The sequence below is a fragment of the Microtus pennsylvanicus genome, chromosome 20, assembly GCF_037038515.1.
Source record: "Microtus pennsylvanicus isolate mMicPen1 chromosome 20, mMicPen1.hap1, whole genome shotgun sequence".
Lineage (NCBI taxonomy): Eukaryota > Metazoa > Chordata > Mammalia > Rodentia > Cricetidae > Microtus > Microtus pennsylvanicus.
Genome location: NC_134598.1, coordinates 12,250,728 through 12,269,820, shown reverse-complemented (window position 1 = coordinate 12,269,820; position 19,093 = coordinate 12,250,728). Strand labels below are relative to the sequence as shown.

General features: G+C 44.3%; 1 protein-coding gene across 1 annotated transcript in view; it reads right to left on the bottom strand.

The window, feature by feature from the left end:
* Nucleotides 1-19,093, bottom strand: part of Myrfl (myelin regulatory factor like) — a 105,182-nt gene that overhangs the window by 58,507 nt on the left and 27,582 nt on the right. The window contains exons 2-6 of the mRNA XM_075954301.1: nt 17,230-17,320; nt 12,142-12,209; nt 11,809-12,052; nt 11,083-11,174; nt 4,092-4,242 (exon numbers count right to left, since the gene is read on the bottom strand). Of these exons, the coding sequence (XP_075810416.1) occupies nt 4,092-4,242; nt 11,083-11,174; nt 11,809-12,052; nt 12,142-12,209; nt 17,230-17,320 (646 nt within the window). The remainder of the gene's footprint in view (nt 1-4,091; nt 4,243-11,082; nt 11,175-11,808; nt 12,053-12,141; nt 12,210-17,229; nt 17,321-19,093) is intronic.

The window sequence follows — 19,093 nt, the reverse complement described above, 5'->3', positions numbered from 1 at the left end:
TTTTCTCTTTTCTCTCTTTTTTTCTTTTCTCTCTGGCAGCAGGGTGGCTAGCCAGAATTTTTGCTTTATTTAATATTTCCAGTAGTATGTTGGAATATTATTATGTTATACAAATATTCTGTATATAACATGATGAATAAGCATATTTTAAGTGTTAATAAAAGGGGGGCTGGAGAGATGGCTCAGCAGCCAAGAGTGTGTGGTGCTCTCCCTGCGGATCTGAGTTCGGTTCCCGGCACCCACTTTGGGCAGCTCACACCCACCTGCATCTCCGGCTACAAGAGAATTCCACCCTTCTGTCCTCTTCGGGCATCTGCACGCATGTGCACACACCCCCATGCAGACAAATAATTAACAAAGTCAATCTAAAAATATTAATAAAATGAATGGATTAGATGCTAACATCATTAACTAGACACAAAAATATCAAAGCTTTAAACTTCCTCGGTGAGCTTCTCCTGTAAATGTTGCTGATGTGGAACATGGTTTTTAATTCGTCAAGGCTTCTAAATAAAGGGACTTTTTTGTTCAAGAGAACAGTTCCTCCTTAGAGCCAGGAGGGAGAGGACGGGGTATCCACTGGTCTCTTGTGAGGCTGCCTGCCTCCTGAGGTTCCAGTGGAGAGTGACTGCCGTTATCACAAAAGCACAGAGCTTTGGAATTTTACTCTATTTTCAAAACCAGAAAGTGTTAGCGGGCTTCTTGGGGAAAGGAATAGCCATGTTCTTGTCGAGTTGTGTGCCTGCCGATGGATGCCGTCCCTGCACCAGCGATTACCTTCAAGTAACCAGTTACAGGTCTAGCAAACTCAGGGCTCGGCAGCAGCAAAGGAAAAGCCATCCAACAAAGAATTTGAGGAAGATTATGTGCCTTCTACTGTCTAGGAGCTTGATATTCACTCGGTTTCCACAGTCAGTCCGCTAATTTGTGGGTCATAACCCCACACGGAGCCACAAGACCAAATGGGCAAAATTCTGGTGACCGAATAAAAAAAAGAGAAAAAAAATGGTAACAGTAAAATGTTTGTCACTGCACAGTGGACGGAAGTTAATTAAGATCGAGTGTGCAGCCGGGCGGTGGTGGCGCACGCCTTTAATCCCAGCACTCGGGAGGCAGAGGCAGGCGGATCTCTGGGAGTTCGAGGCCAGCCTGGTCTACAAGAGCTAGTTCCAGGACAGGCACCAAAGCTACAGAGAAACCCTGTCTCGAAAAACAAAAACAAAAAACAAAAAATAAAAAACCAAGATCGAGTGTGCAACGGATCTGTACTGTTTCTCGCTGTGTTTGCTCATGCCATCTTGTCTGATGTCACAGCACCCTCGGTTCTGAACACACATGGGAATGTCATAGAATACACACCTGCAGCACACCAGGCTAGTGATGGCTGCCTGGAACACAGCCCGCATTCCAAGTAACTGTCTGTTATGGAGTGCAGTGTTTCTACCGTCCAGACAAGCGATTTTGTTCTTACAGAAAGGAAAAGGTTGATTATAGAAAACAAAGACTTCTTAATAGTTTCTCATTGTAGGATTCAATTGTAGGATTCGGCAGGTAGGATCAAATTAATATCACTTTGTACTGGACTGCATTTGAATATTTGATTTATTGTTTTTAGAGTTGTCAACTTGAATTTCATTTTTTTAAAAAAAGAAATAACTAAATAAATTTTGGCTTAGGGTTTGGATAGAATTGCCAACAGTTTCTGAAATGATCTTAAATACACCCTTCATAAATGTACATTATATATTTATGTGAATCAGTGTTCTTGGCATTGATAATAATAAAATCAAAACATCTATAAACTGAAAAACATTGAAGGTATTCCATGTCTTACAGTATCAAATATGAGCCAAGATTTAATTCTTTATATAAAAATTAGTATGCATATTTGTTTTTCTTTTTTAAATGGCAAAACTGTATTTATACCAATAATTGTTTTTCAAACATTTTGCGTACCTATCTTATATACCTTCCCAGGATTGTATAAAAATTACTCAGGAGGAAGAGCTGTGTGTGGGAAATGTCTGAGAAGCCCAAGTCTAAAGCCTGGGGGGATAAAGTGGTGCTGACTTACGGAGGGTAATCATAACTGTCTTGGTGAAGTAGTACACACCTCACTGCCAAAAAAACCTGGAAGAAGAGGGCTTACAGCTCAGACGTGAGCATCCGACTGAAGGGTCGGAGAGCCATAAGCAGAAATGGAAGGACCAATGAGAACTAACCTGGGTTGTGCTGAGCTCTAACAGTCAGTCCCTGACTAAATATCCATCTCTTCACTGCAGAGAGGCAATTCTTCTTTTGACATCAGAAATTACACATGAAGCCAACTGAGCTTGCTTTGCCAACCTCTCTTCTGTACTACACGCTTGAAACCCTCGGGGAAAGGCGGGTTAATAAATGTTAATCCCTAACTTCATTGCCTTGAGGTAATCTAGGGAAACAGTGTTTTCATAGCACATTAAACATATTTACCTGTAAACAAGTGGATGATTTTCTGTCTCTGACTTGAATAGTCAAATCAAGAGAGCTTGAATAATCATCTCAGTGAATGATGCCTTTGTTTAGAGAAAGAGAATGATGGCTGAGTATTCAAAATAAATCTGCTTCTGTACCTTTGAGCTGATTCTCTCTGGGTTCTCATTTTTTCTTTTAAAATTCCAGATCAGTGGAGCACAGACAGGCTGTTGAAATAGGCCAGTGTGTAGTGGTGGTGGTGGTGGTGGTGGTGGTGTGTGTGTGGGGTGTGTGTGTGTGTGTGTGTGTGTGTGTGTGTGTGTGTGTGGTCTGTCTGTGAGTGCAGGTTCTAGAGAATCAGCACAAGTGGAGTCGGAGGACAACTTTCAGGATTTGGTTGTCTCCTGCCATCTTGGGGGACGCAGGGGTGAACCCAGGACTGCTCTCAGTACTTCTCCCCACTAAGCCACATGAAAACACGCTTCTAAAGTCTCCTCTGTGTGTGTGTGTGTGTGTGTGTGTGTGTGTGTGAGAGAGAGAGAGAGAGAGAGAGAGAGAGAGAGAGAGAGAGAACACTAACCCTTTGAAAGCTGATCAACTCAGATGCACAGAGACAGGCAGGTTTTTCCTGCCTGTGACAGTTTCATATTTCAGACAGAACATTAAATGTTCCCAAAAGATAATCAAGGGAAGGCTGTCTCAGCAGGAAGATCTAGAAGTTTCTCCTCTGTTTACTAAGTGCACACAGAAGCCCAGGCACCCTTGTGACATTTCAATGACATCAACCTCCTTCTGCTGCCTATTAAACACAACTCCCCAAATCTTTTTGAATCCTTAGGCTTGACTTTGAGAAAAACATTTATTTTCCTGTAGCCTACCCAGAATAAGGGTCCCAGAGGTAAGCTTTGCTACATTTGAATCTGGAAAACACCAAAAAGGCCCTCCAGTAGGTTGCTGGTATTTCTTGCCTCATGGTACGTTTATTACTTGAACAGGCTCCTCTTGAGTCAGAGCATGTTGACTTTGAGCCCGACAACACTGATTCCCGACATAAATGTCAGTAGTCACCTGGCAACCAATTTAATGTGCCCCAGAAGAATTCTGTGGTATTTATAAATTTACTGCAGGGTAAAAAGTTAGCTATTTCCCAACGTTTCCTTTTTGCTTTTTATTTCATTTTTAAACATTTATTTTGGATGCACATTCAGAGGTCAGAGGGCAACTCGTAGGACTCGGTTTCCTCTTCCTACCATGTGGGTTCCAGGGCTAATACCCAGGTCAAGAGACTTGACAGCAAGCACCTTTTCCTTCTCAGCCATCTGGCCAGCCCCCAGATTTTCCTTTGAACTGGGCCTGTTATCCTAGGAAGAGGCCCTCTCCCTCCAACATTTAGTGGGTAAATTATAATGAGGTGGAATTACAAGCTGACTTCTTGAAAGCCAGGAGCCTTCATCCCAATGATTATTTAAGATGTAAAACATATGGCATAGAACAGACCCTTTCTCAGTGACCCATCCAATTCGATCAAGGATGGCATCTCAGCCCAAATACCTGGATAAAACTCTAAGATTTAGCGCCGTGCTCACACCTGACACCTGATCTCCACCCCATCCCAAGGCACTGCTAGGACCACTCACAGTTTCTCATAATGACTGTTTAACAGGCCATGCCAAGGAACACTTCGGTATGGCTGCCACTTCAGAGCAGGAGAGCACTGGTCCATGGGCATCCCATTATGGCCCTCTCTGTCATGGTCCTGCACATCGATGCCGTGGGTCCTACTTCTCACTGCAACAAGGAACAAACAGGTGAGTTTGAGTATTCCCACGCGGCTGTTCCTCTAAGACTCACAGGTAGCTGTGTGGAGCAAGGGAGCAGGCTGTTTGTGAAGCAGAAGGACTACAGGAATGTGCATGGAGACGAGAGGTGTGCCGCTGACCCAGAGCCATGAGAAAAGCCCTTCCGGGTCAGCGAGCTCTAAGAGAGGTCATTGAGCACCTGTGGGGTCCTACTCCCTACATAGCTTATCACTTCCTGAATGTCTGATCATAAAAAAGTCTATGCCGAGCCCCAGGAGGGTAGTCACCCGGGTTCTATCAAGATACAGTGTTCACTCCTTGCATCCGGGGCCACCATGTGGTCAAGTCCAATGCAAGCACAGTAGATTTTGGAGTAACGAAGTGACCAAGATGCTCTCTCTTTCACACAAGGCTTGAGCCCCTGAGATACTTTCTCAAGAGTTGCTGGTACGATTTGGGAAGAGGAGAGAAAGCCCACCTGGGGATGAAGCCAGCGCTGAGATTGTAGGGATAACAATGTTGACACTCGGTTTTGTTGGGCCTTGAGTTCTGGGTCCAATCCTAAACTCTTATGTCAGAGGAACCAACAGAACTTGTTGGTTTTATGTTTGTTTTGGATTTGTGGGAGGGGAATTTGCGTGTGTGTGTGTGTGTGTGTGTGTGTGTGTGTGTGTATTTTAAGTCAATTTAATGATTCTTGGTTTTTAGCCTTACTAATTTCGGTCAGCATCCTAATTTGGTACAGGTCTTTGTGGCACCAAGATTCTGTGACTCCTAGTGATTTCAAAGATGCACATTGGAGAAAAACGCAGCCTCTACAAGCTGATGCTAAGAAAACTAGAGATCTGCATGCAGAGGAAGGAAACTAGATCCTTATCTCTCACCGCAAATGGGATTAAAACACAGCCCTAGACTCCTGGTCCAGGGCTTTCCGAATAGGGACTCTCCTGGCTCAGCATGAGGCCAGCATCAAGTTAAATGGGACCTCCCGGGGTTCAAAGGCTTCTGAATAGCAGAGGAAAGAACCCCAGTGAAGAAACAGCTCACAGAATGAAAGAAAATCTTTGCTAGAAACACATACATCTGACAGAGAATTAGTACCCACGACACACACACAACTCAAGACACCATACGAGAAAACTAACAATGCAGTTTAAAACCTGGGCTGAGGAACTGAGCAGAGAATTTACTTAAGAAGAAATACAAATGGCCAATACACATATTTCTAAATATTTATTTATTTCATTTTATGTGGATGAGCGTTTTGCCTGAATGTCTGTGTGCTGTGTGTGTTTCTTGTGCACACAGGTGTCAGAAGAGAGAGCGTCAGATTCCCTGGAACTGGAGTGACAGGTGGTTGGGAGCCACCATGTAGGGCCCGGTCCTTTAGAAGAGCAACGTGTGCTCTTACCTGCTAAGCCATCTCTCCCAAGAAATGTTTTTAAAAGTTTCAGCATCCTTAGCTATCAGGAAAATGAAAATTAAAATGACTTAGGGACTACTCTTATCAGAAAAACAAAATACAATACATCCTGAGAAGTTTAGAGAGAAGGGAAAAGCCTTCTTCTCTGTTGCCAAGCATATACACTGGTACAGGTAGCATGCAAATCAGGCCAGAGTCTCAAAACACTAAAGAGAATACAGACGACCCAACAGAACCATTCACGGAAGTGAAATCAGCCTTGGTGGTCACCAGCTGGTGTACGGATCATGAAGATGTGGTCCATACCCACAATGGAATTCTACTCAGTTGTAGAGAAAAGTGAAAACGTTCAAGGAAAGTGGTTGGAACTGGGATATACTATATGAGGACAGTTAACTCAGATTCAGAAAGATAAATATCCCAAGTTTGCTTTCATATGAAGGTCCTATTTTCTAACGTGTGTGTGTGTGTGTGTGTGTGTGTGTGTGTGTGTGTGTGTGTGTGTTGCTGAGGGTGCAGGGGCAATGAAACTAGAAAAGGTCCTACGAGGAAGGAAAAACGATGCTTGAGGGATGGTAGCAGAACGCACGTGATACCAAAGCAGAAGACAGGTGCTGGGAGGTGGGGCAGAAAGGTGAGTGAGAGGAGGGGCGAGGGCCAGTCATAACCAAGGATGTGTCAATAGGCTGTAAAAAAAAAATGGGGTCCTCAGCTAATTTTCAAGGGTGGCTGGTGAGGTGGCTCTGTGGTTAAGAGTGCCTGCTTCTCCAGAGAGCCTAAGCTTGGTTCCCGGCACTCACATCAGGCAGCTCCTAACCATCTGTAACTCCATTTCTAGGGGATCTGACACTCTCTTCTGGCCCCTGTGGGCACCTGCACTCATGACCATAGTACACACGGATATACTCACCTATGCACAATTAAAAATAAAATACACACACACACACACAGAGGGGGGAGAGAGAGAGAGAGAGAGAGAGAGAGAGAGAGAGAGAGAGAGAGAGAGAGAGAGAGAGAGATTTGAACAGAGGTAAATTGTATGAACAGATACAGAAGTCATGTATTGTAAAAGGAAAGTCTCGGTGTTGGGGGTTGGGCTACTTTCCTATGGGCTCTTGGTGAAGGAGGCCCCAGCGATTTTTCAAAACAATACAGGCAATTACAACTGCTATTGGTTGCCCACGAAAAGTCACTAACGATACCACATTCTCTGGTCCCAGGACATAGAGAAATCAGTCAGAACCAGGTACAAACTCCCTCTCTGCTGGCTAGCCCACAGTGGGCGGGAAGATGCTGTGCTCACTGCTGGGGAAGGATTGGCATCAACAGTTGGGCTCAGTGTGAATCCTGAAAGCAAGAAAACCAACCAGCCAGGCAAGATGTACCCTTGGTACAACAGTGTCAAGCCTGTTATGGGAAGAAACAATCACTTTCAACTTGGATTTGAGCCCTGTTCCATAGGAGGGAAATCACTTCTGGTGTTAAAAGCCTAATCAAAAGCTACAGCTGTATTCCTCATTGTCCGCTATGTTCAGCGAGTCCGGTTTTATCCCAGGTTTTTTCAGACCCGGGCCAGCTGGCCTAGGTGAGTTCCCGATAGAACATCCCCATTGTCTCACTGTGTGGGTGCACCCCTCGCGGTCCTGAGTTCCATGCTCGTGCTCTCTCTCCTTCTGCTCCTGATTTGGACCTTGAGATTTTTTTATCCTACTGCACGTACTGGCTTTGGGGGAGCTTAGGCAGTTTGGATGCTCACCTTACTAGACCTGGATGGAGGTGGGTGGTCCTTGGACTCCCCACAGGGCAGGGAACCCTGATAGCTCTATGGGCTGACAAGGGAGGGGAACTTGATTGGAGGAGGGGGAGGGAAATGGGAGGCGGTGGCGGGGAAGAGACAGAAATCTTTAATAAGTAAATAAATAGAAAAAAAAAGCTACTGGAGATCCCCAGTAGGGAGGCTACTGCAGTTACTTTGCTAAACGGACATGATCCCACCCATACAACTGGCTTCCCAATAATCATTTTTATTCTCACTGTCTGCTGCTCCTGCCCGCTTTGAAACGTCTTACTGCAGCAGTTAGTGCTGGCCACAGAGACGCATAAATAGTCACAGTTACGAGAATAAGTGACTGTCGGCTGCTCAGCTGTAAATGGGACTCACCTGCTCCAAGGCTCAGAGAACATTACAGAAGAGGGGGAAGAGAAAAGAACATAAAGTCCAGAGGACGGGGTAGAATATTGTAGAACCTTATGTCCTAGGCATAACGTGGCCATTGCTCTCTTGAGCTTATAGCAACTGTGATTAGCTAAACAAGACCAGGGTCATCATTATCGTGTCATGGAGTGGGATGCAGCTCACAAAAACAAACAGGCAATTGGTGGTTGATAGGAGAGGGTGAGACATTTTCTTCGGTGTTGTAGCTATTGGTAAGATGTCTGTATTTTATAAGCAATGGTAATAAAAAAAAACCATTGGGTCATCAATAAAAAAAGACACAAGTAGAAAGAGGACTTGCTGCTAAGAAGAAGGGGTCAGCAGATTGTGGGGCATAGTGCCTGAGGTCAGGAATAAGGCAGGTAGCAGGCCTTGATAAGATCAGGCGTGGGCTGTCAGCAGGGACACAGGAGCAGAACATTAGCGTCTATAGAATGTGCCACCAGCCTGTAGCTGGGGGAAGGTAAGAGAAAGGGTCTGTGTTTTTTTTCTTTTACTCGTCCAGTTTTCATTTCCTTATAAAACAGGGTTGCTTCAAGTCACTTTGCATCCCAAATGTCACAGAAAATAAACTTTCTTAGGTACTGGCCTCACAGAGAAACCCTGTCTCAAGACAAAAACAAAACAAAAGGATGGATCCGAGCATTGACCTTGGGCTTGTGCCTGGAATTTCAGCTTGCGCCTGTAGTCTCCAGGACCTCACCGGTGGTTTGGCAACTCCCTGGGAAGCTAGAACTAACCCACGCAAGCATGGCCACTGGGACTCCTTTACTGTTTTTATGGGGAGGAAAAGGTTGTATCAGGTGCTAATGAAATATGTTTGAGGTTATGCCACTAAATGCATCTGAAGTGGTTATGAGACAAGGATCCTAAATTTCAATCACAAGGATTGCCACTGGGTTCGAGGACCGGGAATGATTTGCTAGTGTCACAGCTGTTATGAGAAAGACATGTGTTTAAACCTCCTTCTTCCCTTCAGGTCACCTGGGCATCTCTAGAGAACATATACACACTGATGGCAGTCGAGTACCCGGATTCCACTGGAGAAAGCCGTGGCTTGTGTCTGCGTGCCCTTCAAAATACCCTATACACCTCACTTTAAAAGTCTCTCAGAGAGCCGGGCGGGGGTGGTGCACACCTTTAATCCCAGCACTCGAGAGGCAGAGGCAGGTGGATCTCTGTGAGTTTGAGGCCAGTCTGGTCTACAAGAGCTAGTTCCAGGACAGGCCAAAGCTACATAGAAACCCTGTCTTGCAAAAATAAAAATAAATAAAAATAAAAAAAATAAAATAAAAAGAGGTGAGTGAAGGAAATATTAGGATATTTGTTTGATAACTGAGGAAAGTCATGCTTTGAGAGTCCCCAGTTGCTAAAGAGATGAAACAGATACTTTTGGTCCTATATGGCACGTTTAGCTATTGTATCTCTCACTGCAATCCTCTCTTTAGGGCTGAAGAACCCTTTTAGGTTTGATGTCCAAAATACAGAAGAGCCAGGATTGGAGGGATGGCTCAGTGGTGTAAGAGCACTTGCTGCTACTGAAAAGGACCTGAGCTTAGTTCCCAGCACCCACAAGGTGGCTTAAAGCCATCTGTAATTCCAAACAACGAAGCCACATACACATGTGCCCATGCCGAAGCTGCAGCCAGTTGTCCCTGGAAGGGTCCTCAGCCACCACAGGGTTACTTAAGTCAAAGGCAGTAACCCCACCTGGTAGGAAACAAGTACCTCTTTTCGAAGCATCTGAGGGTTTAGGGACAGGAATAGGGACAGGGGGATAGAGGAAATCCTGGGTTTCTCCTGGAGACAGAGCATGGTATTTATACACTGAATTTGGGCCACCGTTCACACTGCATGCATCTGAATGTTTACAGTCACAAGGAGAATTGGCCTAAAGTATTATCCCTTTGCCTAAAAATTCTAACGTTTCCCTTCAGATCCCAAAAGACCAAGCTATTCCCGACTCCATCATTTTAAGCTCAAAACAAATGAGCTACCTGTTATATAAAATAAATAACTAGTTATATAGGATAAATAACTAGTTGTATAAGATAAACAACTAGTTATATATGATAAACAACTAGATATATAAGATAAATAACTAGTTATATATGATAAACAACTAGATATATAAGATAAATAACTAGCTATATAAGATAAATGACTAGTTATATAAGATAAATGACTAGTTATATAAGATAAGTAACTAGTTACATAAGATAAATAACATCCATTTTAGGCATCGGGTGTTTTTTTGTTTTTTCCCAAGGGTATGTGTGGTGTGCATGTGTATATACATAGCCACATGTGTGCAGATACATGTGTTATATGTGTCCATGCCTGAGGTTGGCCTTAGGGGTCTTCCCCCATTGCTTTCCAACTTCCTCGCTGAGGTGGGGTCTCTCAGTTGCACCCAGAGCTTGACCATATGGATGTTCTGACTGGCCAGCTTACTCCTGGGATCAACTGACTTCACGTGTAGAGTGCTGGAATTGCAGGCTGGCTGCTACAGCCATCTGGCATTTCTGTGCATTCTGGGGCTCTGAACTCAGGTCCTCAGACTTACAGCGTGAATACCAAGTGCTTTGACCACAGGGAAATCTCCTCGGTCTGACATCGGATGTTTTAAATGAAATAGTTACGAAATCATCTTACAAACTAGTAAGGATCCAATTTGATGTGAGTGATGGGGGAGTTCAACTTCTCCCCACCGCACCCCCAACAGCCCTACATGAGCCTCCAGCTTCCCCACACCTGAAACACAGGCCGGCTTAGATGCCAGCTCAGATTCACGGAGCAGAACCTGCATTTTACCAAAATCCTGAGTCAGCCTGTGCACAACAAAGCTAAAAAGGACGGCGGGCAACTAGGAAACGGGCAGCCAATAGGTTCTTGAAAGCTCTGTGTGTTCCAGCTCCCCAGGCTTGGAGCCTGCATCCTCTGAGATGCAACGCTCCTGAAATAGAAAGACTAGCTTTTTACCTGCACGGGAGAGACAGAGCAGCAAGCGACTGTCCCTCGGGGCACCTGTGTGACTGACCTGCATAAAGGAGACATCAAGAGGTCTCCATTGTTCCTCCTCTATGGGAGGGAACAGAGCTGTGTAGGCTGCTGAGGGGCAGGTCAAAAGCTTTGACACAGCAGCCAAGGCTTTCAGACCTCGACTTCCTCACAAAGTCGCTCTTGCTCACTTGGACTGAAGTGGTGGGCCCACACGCGGCGGTCCCCGGGGTCCTCTAGTATCTGCGCATGCTTTCTCTTCTTTGTCGGAGGCAATGAGGCGCTAAAGGCAAGAGACCAAAAGGTTGATTAGCACCTTTGCTTGTTGCGTGAAAACAAGCCGAATTTCCCTGGTCTTTTCTCTCCGGTTTCCTTAGTCTAATCCCAATTCTTTAAGGTTTCTTGGGCCCTGCTATTCTGAACAGTAATCTTTCTATGTTCGACCAAGCGAAGATCCACCCGCCTGGAAGATAAACCGGCAATAGTTTCAAAGCAGAGAGGACTCAGCCTGAATATTCAGGAGTACACTCTACATCTGAGAATTCTCTTCTCGTGGAACCTTGCCACGGTCACCAGTGGCCCTGGTTTTTTCAGAGAAGGAGGAAAGAAAACTTGATCGAGAACTAACTCATTCTCAAACTGCCTCAAAGCCCTTTATTAGAGGCAGCATAAGGAAGCAGTTCCTCGTCTCGCCACCTGGAGTTGTTCTGCACATTCTGGACATGTTAACTTTTTGTTGGAGGAGGACGTTTAGTTGCGGGGATTTCTAAAGAAGACTAAGCCGAGAACATTAGGGCCTCAAGGTGCCCCGTGTGCGTCTCCACACTGCCACCTGCTGGACAGGCTGCTGCGGTCCCTCCTGAGCCCTCCAGCTGTGCATGCTGAGGTGGTTCACGATTAAATATCTTATCCTTTACCCAGGAACGTGGCACAAAGGCTGCTGATGGTAAGGGCAACTCATGCCCAGATGGGAAGGCCCGGTTTGGTGGCAAGAAGTATCGGGGTGCCTGGAGTCCAGGTAGCCGTTGTGAAAGCCGCTGTGGGTTTGGCTGGACATGGTCTGTGGTGCGTGCTCAGGCAGCAGCCCGGGTGCCGTGGTGGAGTGGAGGAAGGTGGCGGGGATCCTCCCTGCTGTAGGTCTCGGGGTCCCGCAGCATGCGCCTGCGGGAAAGACAGGAGCGACAGGTGCCTCTCATTTGCACCACCCAGGCTTGAGTCAGCCGTGCAAGGTGCTATGTGGATGGACTCACCTTCGACCTGTGGAGGAGAGCAAGGGTCCGAGGCAGAGTAGGGCGGGGTGTCAGGGAGCTGCTGTTGCCTGGGGAACAGAAATACTACATTTTGTTTTGCTCCGTTTCGTCCTGTTTCATCAAGAGAGGCGACCCTCTGTGCAGAGCACAGGGGAAGAACCAGATATGTGTGAAGATGGCAATGACGATGGCCATTGTTTTGTGAGCTCATCTTAAAAGGTAATTTTTAAATATAAAAGTTTTTTTTTAATTTTTTAATGCTCAGATTGGCTCTTTAAACTTTATTCTCCCTTTATTAATAAGGAAGAGAGTATTTATCTTTATCCCTGAAATGGAATATAGAGGCATAAATGCTAAAAGGTTTGGAGTACCTGGACATAGGCCACAACTTTCAGCAACACAGTGGCAGATGAGGTAAGATGGTGGGATCTAATTAACAGAGACTGCCTGGATTTGGGGGGGGGGGGCACATTGTGGGAGCCCACGGTGACTCAGTTTCCATCTGGAGTCATTTCTGACTTCAAGGAGTCCTTTGAGTTCAAGCTTGCCTGCTCTGCTTTTTGCTATAACCTTGAGGGCGGGGAGAGACTTCTGATTTAGCCCGTGAGAAAAGAACACTCCATCTCGTAGAACGTATACTGCTGATGACAAACCCCAGGAACATCAAGATAGAGAGTGAGGCTGCCCCTGAGCAGCAAGCACACGCTGGGTTGGAGGCTGCTCACTCAAGGACAGGGATGGTCTTGTGCTTAGACACTGACTGACCTTCTGTGCTGTGCTTTGTTCTGCTGTTATATATAAGCAAGTTCTGAAATAAACTCGGGGCTGTTTGGCTGCTTCGGCATGACCAGACAGACCGCCCCATTCCATCCTGTCTTCTGTTTCTTTCATCTTGCTTTTCACTGGCCTCGAGCATCCCCTATCCAGGAACCCTAGCTGACTTTGTAGGAGCAAGCTCCGACAGTGCATCAGGACACAACATGGAGAAGTCTTGTCAAAGCTCCAAAACAAAGCTCGGGACACTAAAGTCACCTGAAGCTTCAAATCCTGAAGTGTGGAGCTGGAAATAGAATTGGATGAAGATATAAGGAACAACTGGACCCTTAGGCCAGTGTCCCCCGCCCCCAATCACCATCCAGAGTTGTAAGAGGTTGTTTTCGGAGGAAACGGAGCCAGGGAGGTTGCAGTACAGGGTGACCAGCACAATCAAGTCTGTTGGGACAGCATGGAAGGATGCTTGCAGACTGAAGAGGCTGAGACACACCTCCCTGTGGGGAGCTTGCTGCGCATGTGCTAGGCACTGTGTTCTAAGCTCTCCAAAAGAAAAGGAAACACAAACATTGAACTGTAAGAGCCTTGCTCAGCCCTGCTTTGCATCCATCTAAGCAAGTTTAACGCAAGGAAGAAACCGGAATAGTTCTCCCAAAGAACACGGAATGTGATGGCGGATACAGAGGGGGCACAATCTTTCAATAATTTGTGATAAAAAATGTGTTTACGTGTATCTATGTATGAGTGCATGTTTGGGTGAGTAGATGTATGTATATGTGTATGTATGTATATATGTATAAGTACATTGTGAGTGTATGTATGTATATATGTATCTGTGCATTGTGAGTGTATGCATGTGTGTATGTATGTATATATGCATGTGTATATATGTATGAGTGCATTGTGAGTGTATGCATGTGTGTATGTATGTATATATGTATATTTGAATGTATGTATGTGTGCGTGTATATATATGAGTGTGTATATGTATGCATGAGTGTGGGTGTGTGTTTATGTATTTGTCAGTGTGTGTGTGGGGTGGGGGGTAGGCCTGAAGAAGACGTCAGATTCCTTAGAGCTTGTTACAGGTAGTTGTAAGCTGCCAGATATAGATGCTGGGAATCGAACTTGCACTCTCAGAAGGCCACTGAGCCATCTTCCCTGTTTCCTCCCCCATTTTAGTAATTTTAATTGGAAATCAATAGCCCTCCCTATCTGATCACTCTGCATCACATTCTTTGAACGTAATGACCTGCATACAGAACTTACACAGAACAGAGAAACAGCACACACTGCCAGAAAGGACAGACCCTGATATATATAAGGACTGCGGGAGTCACCAACAGCTGTCCTGCCTCTGAAAGGAATGGTAAGCTCCTGCCAGATCTGGTCCTCCAGCCGGTGGAAACTTGAAGTTAGGGAAGGGCATCACTACCCAAAGGCACCAGAAAGTGGACAAAGACAACAGGACTCTCGAGAGCCAATGAGATTTTGAGGAAGGTAATGGCAGTCAGTGATGGTCCATTTATAGCTCTTAACTGACCTAAGTTGAATCGCGAAGCATCTAAAACGCTAACACAAATTCAGTTTTCTAGGCCTGAAGAACCAGAAAAGAGAGTTTGGAACAAGCAAGGAATGGGGGATCTTGGAGAAGAGAGGGGGTACCCAGAGTCAGTGTATAACTGCCCACGCCTCTTGCTGATTCTGTGCTGTTCCTTCATGTGGTGGGGAACTGAAATGTGGACTAGTTCTCTTATATTTTTGGTTGTGAGCCTAGCCTTTAATGGCTGAGCCATCTCTCCAGCCCGTGGACCAGTTCTCAAGAGAGTGTCTACAGTTGGTGTTCAAGCAGAATAACTGCCTGTCAAAACAAAAGTTATCCACTGTTCTGAGAAATGTGTGTGCCCCTACCTACACCCAGCGACTGCATGTGTAGTGCATATGTGTTGGTGGTTTCAACCGGTTTGAACTTTCCCATGTCTTCCTCACAGTTTACTGCCCTCCCAAATTCAACACAGTCACACCTTTATCTTACTACATAGTACGTCAGCCCACGCTCAGTGCATTGTACGTGTTTCGGACAATTATGATCTAACTTAAAACATTCATTTTTAAATTTTCTAACCAGACTCCTTGGGGAAAATGGGAAAAGAAAGCATTGAAATGAGGAACAACCGCATCACTAGACCCTTTGCGGGAATAGACGTTATGATAAGAAATACCTCCAACACCGTGCAGCCATAAATTTGATGACTTGAATGAAACGAACCAACTCCTTAGGGAGGTGATTTAAAAAAAAAAAACTGCCAAAACTCACAAAGAAAAAGCTCCTGGGCACTGTTGGTGCTGTCTGTGTTGTTGATGTTCTTGTTTGAAATGAGTGTATTGCTCAGGCTGGTCTCTAACTTGTGAAACTCCTGGCTCAACTTGCTGAGTAGTCGGGATTACAGGTGTGTGCCATTGTGCCTGGCTAGAAATGACGCTGAAAGTCCCGAGTCTACACACACTTCCACTCAGAGAGTGACGCTGCTAATCCCAAGTCTATTCGCACTCTTCCATCCATGTAACTTAAGGAAGAAAACTTTCTGATTGCTTGGAAGAAACTATATTCCAATTGCCAAGCCGTACAATTCAGTGTAAGCAAGGAAAACTGTGGATTCGTGTTCTTATGAACATAGGTTTAAGTGCTCAACAAGCCAGGTGTGGTGAGGCATGCCTTTAATTCCAGCACTCAGGAGACAGAAGCAGGCAGATCTCTGCGAGTTCATGGCCAGACTGACATAAAATAGTCACAAATTAGAGCTAACGAGATTTTAAAGTACAGAGTATTTTTCAAGTTTTCTAAACCAAAAGAAAGAATCCCTAATTTTTAAGAATAGATGTAAGATTTGGAACATAATTTATCAAGGAAAACATAAGAATAAATGTCAAAGAAACATACAAACTGATGCCTAACATAACAAAACATAAAACAACTACAATGAACATGAATAACTACAAACTTATTAAAAATTGATAATTCAGACAAGGAGAGTGAAGCAATAGATGATAACAGTAAAATAGTAGGGTTGCAGTAGAGTATTTGGCAATTTTTACAGTTGACTTTGCATTTACAACAACACAAGAAAGAGGTATTTATGTTATTTATTTTACTCTAAAGATGTTTAGACTCTTGCTCAGTGGGTAAGAGTGCTTTTTTCACAAACATGAAGACCCGAGTTTGGATCCCCAAGAACCCATGCAAAAAGTGAGGTGTGACCTTGCACACACCTGTAACCCAAGCACCACATGAGGCTGAGACAGGAGACTGACTGGTGCTTGCTGGAAGCCAGACTAGTTCTAGGTTCAGTAAGAAGCCATGTCTCAAATGAATAAGGCTGAGGGTGACCGAGCAGGACACTGCCTCCTCCTTGTCCATGCATGCATGTGCACGCACACAAAAATAAGGAAATCAAAATCATACATGAAAATGTATATAAGATAATGTTCATGATATCAGGAAGCATAACTGATCCAAACGTCGTTGAGTTTAAGAGTGGCTGAACAATGGTATAAGCATTTAGTGTGGTCTTTCTCAGAAATAAAAGGAATGAACTGATGTGCAAAGGCATTTAACTGGAAGACAGCAGACTCAGAAAGTATCACATGGCTTCATCTATTTGACATTCTGGAAAAACTGGAATCATAGAGACAGAAGAAAAATCAGTGGTTACCAGGGGCTAGGGGAACTGTTCTATATTATAACTATAGTAGTAGTCTATGAGATTATCAGAACTAAGAGCTATATCCAAAGAGTGTTGCATTTGAAGTCTGAAGAGATGGCTCAGGGCTAAACAGCACTGACTACTCCTCCAGAGTTGAGTTCGCGTCACCCACCTTGTGCGGTTTACAACCCCACAACCCACCCAGGGGATCCAATGCCTTCTCTGACCTCTGTGATCACCAGCACACACAAGGTGTATACTCACCCAAACACACACACATACACCTAACTTGAGTATCTCCTTATCTACTAAAGATCCTGAACTGGTTGCAAAGGAAGGGATTTGGAGCAGCAAGAATAACCTCCACAGAGAAAACCACCAAGCCCAGGTGGCTTTGCTGGTAAAATCTGGCCAAGTTCCACAGAAGAAATAAGATTAATTCTACTCAAGAGCTTATAACAATCACAAGTAAAGTCAAGTTCCACAGAAGAAATAAGATTAATTCTACTCAAGATCTTATAACAATCACAAGCAAAGTCAACACTCTCCAGATCATTCAACTATGTCACAATTTCAAAAGCACCAAGTGGGGAGTGGTGCCTCCATTACTTACAAGGCTCCTAAATCAAAGTCATTGCCCAAGAATTCTTCCAGCAGACTCGTATCCAGGGCTGGGTTCTCCAGAGTACCACTGGCTCCCTGAGCTGCAAAGGGAAATGGAAAATCGTGAGACCCACAACTGTTTCATGACTGCTAACACCTTGACAGGCAGATACCCAGGCTTACAAGACAAATAAACAACACAGTGCATTTCCTGGAAATGTAGTCTTTATTCCATTTAAATACCTCCTTCAGAAACCTCTTCAGATCATTCTTTCTAGTAAGACTAAGGCTGGGGTAGTGTTCTTTTATTAGCTCCTGTGACACTGACCACTTGCTTTGTGCACCTCAAAAACCGCTCTTCCTCCTTTCCTCCCTTTCTTTCCCCTCCCCATCCCTCTGCTTCTCCTTCCCTATACCCCCTCCTTTAAGGAGACGTCTTTGTCTTTCTTATTTTATCCACGAGGATCCAAGGCATAAAAGAAGTAAGCAACAATCATTTGTTGGATAGATAAGCAAATAACGAATGAATACATTAATGGATGGATGGATACATACGTGACTGGCTTGTTGATTGGTTTGACCAATATAAGTTCAATGCATTCTTTACATTTTTGTTAGACTTCCTAAGATATAATACTCCTGCCCTTCTCCCTGACTTACAAAATAAAAAAAGTTAGTTCTCACTGATTATAGCAAATATTATTAGAATTTTAAAAGAATATAAAACGCAGCATAAAATAAGTCTCAAAAGGAAGACAAAAACATTCTGTGAAAAAAAAAATTCTGTGGATTGGTGAGATGGCTCAGCAGGCTAAAAAGAACTTTCTGTGTGAGCCTGGCCACCTGAGCTCTCTCTGCGAGCCTGACCACCTGAGTTTGATCCCTGGAAACTATGGAGCGAGGAGGGAAACATTGTCTTTTAATCCCCATACACACCTGCCTGCCTTCACACACATACATCATACATACTCAGTAACTAATAAAATAAACACTTTGCCAGCAGTTAAAATTATTTTATACTTAGCAAACTCAAGAGAAAAAAAATGACCAAAGCATCAAAAGGATGGTTAGCTAAAATAAAACATAAAATTAATTGTTCTTATATAAACAATGGCAATTAACATTCAGATGAATACAATGAATACATTGAAAATAGCTGATGTGGGAAGCCCTTCTGTCTACGTGTTGCTTTTATTGGTTAATGAATAAAGTTGTTTCAGCCAGTGGCTTAGCAGAATAGATCTAGGTGGGAAAACTAAACTGAATGTTGGGAGAAAGAAAATGAAGTCCAGGAGAAGTCATGTAGTGGCCCACAGGAGACAGGCACTGGAGCCCACTGGAACCTTGCTGGTAAGCCATAACCACATGGCAATACACAGATTAATAGAAATGGGTTCATTTAAGATATGAGTCAGCTAGAAATATGCTTAAGCTATTGGCCAAACAGTATTGCAATTAATACTGATTTCTGTGGGATTATTTCGGGTCTGGGGAGCCAAGAGCAAACAATGAACAGAGACAGTTCCTGTCCTACTGTTAGGAGTCCCCCAAGTGGACCAAGCTATACAACTCTATAACATATATGCAGAATGTCTAGCTCAATCCCAGTCAGTCTCCCTGAATGAATGAAACCTATTATGTAATATGCTAAAATAAGAAACAAATTAAAAAGTGTTCTTAAATGTATGCTTGGTGTTTTAGGCTTTTTGCTATTTGTTGGGGAAGTTCACAGAAACTCGCAGAGTCTGAACCGACAACCATGGAGACTGACTGGGACTGAGATAGTCATTCTGCAGACACGTTATAGAGTTGTGTAGCTTGCTCTTCTTGTGGGACTCCTAACAGTGGGCCAGAGGCTGTCTCTGGCTCTTTCA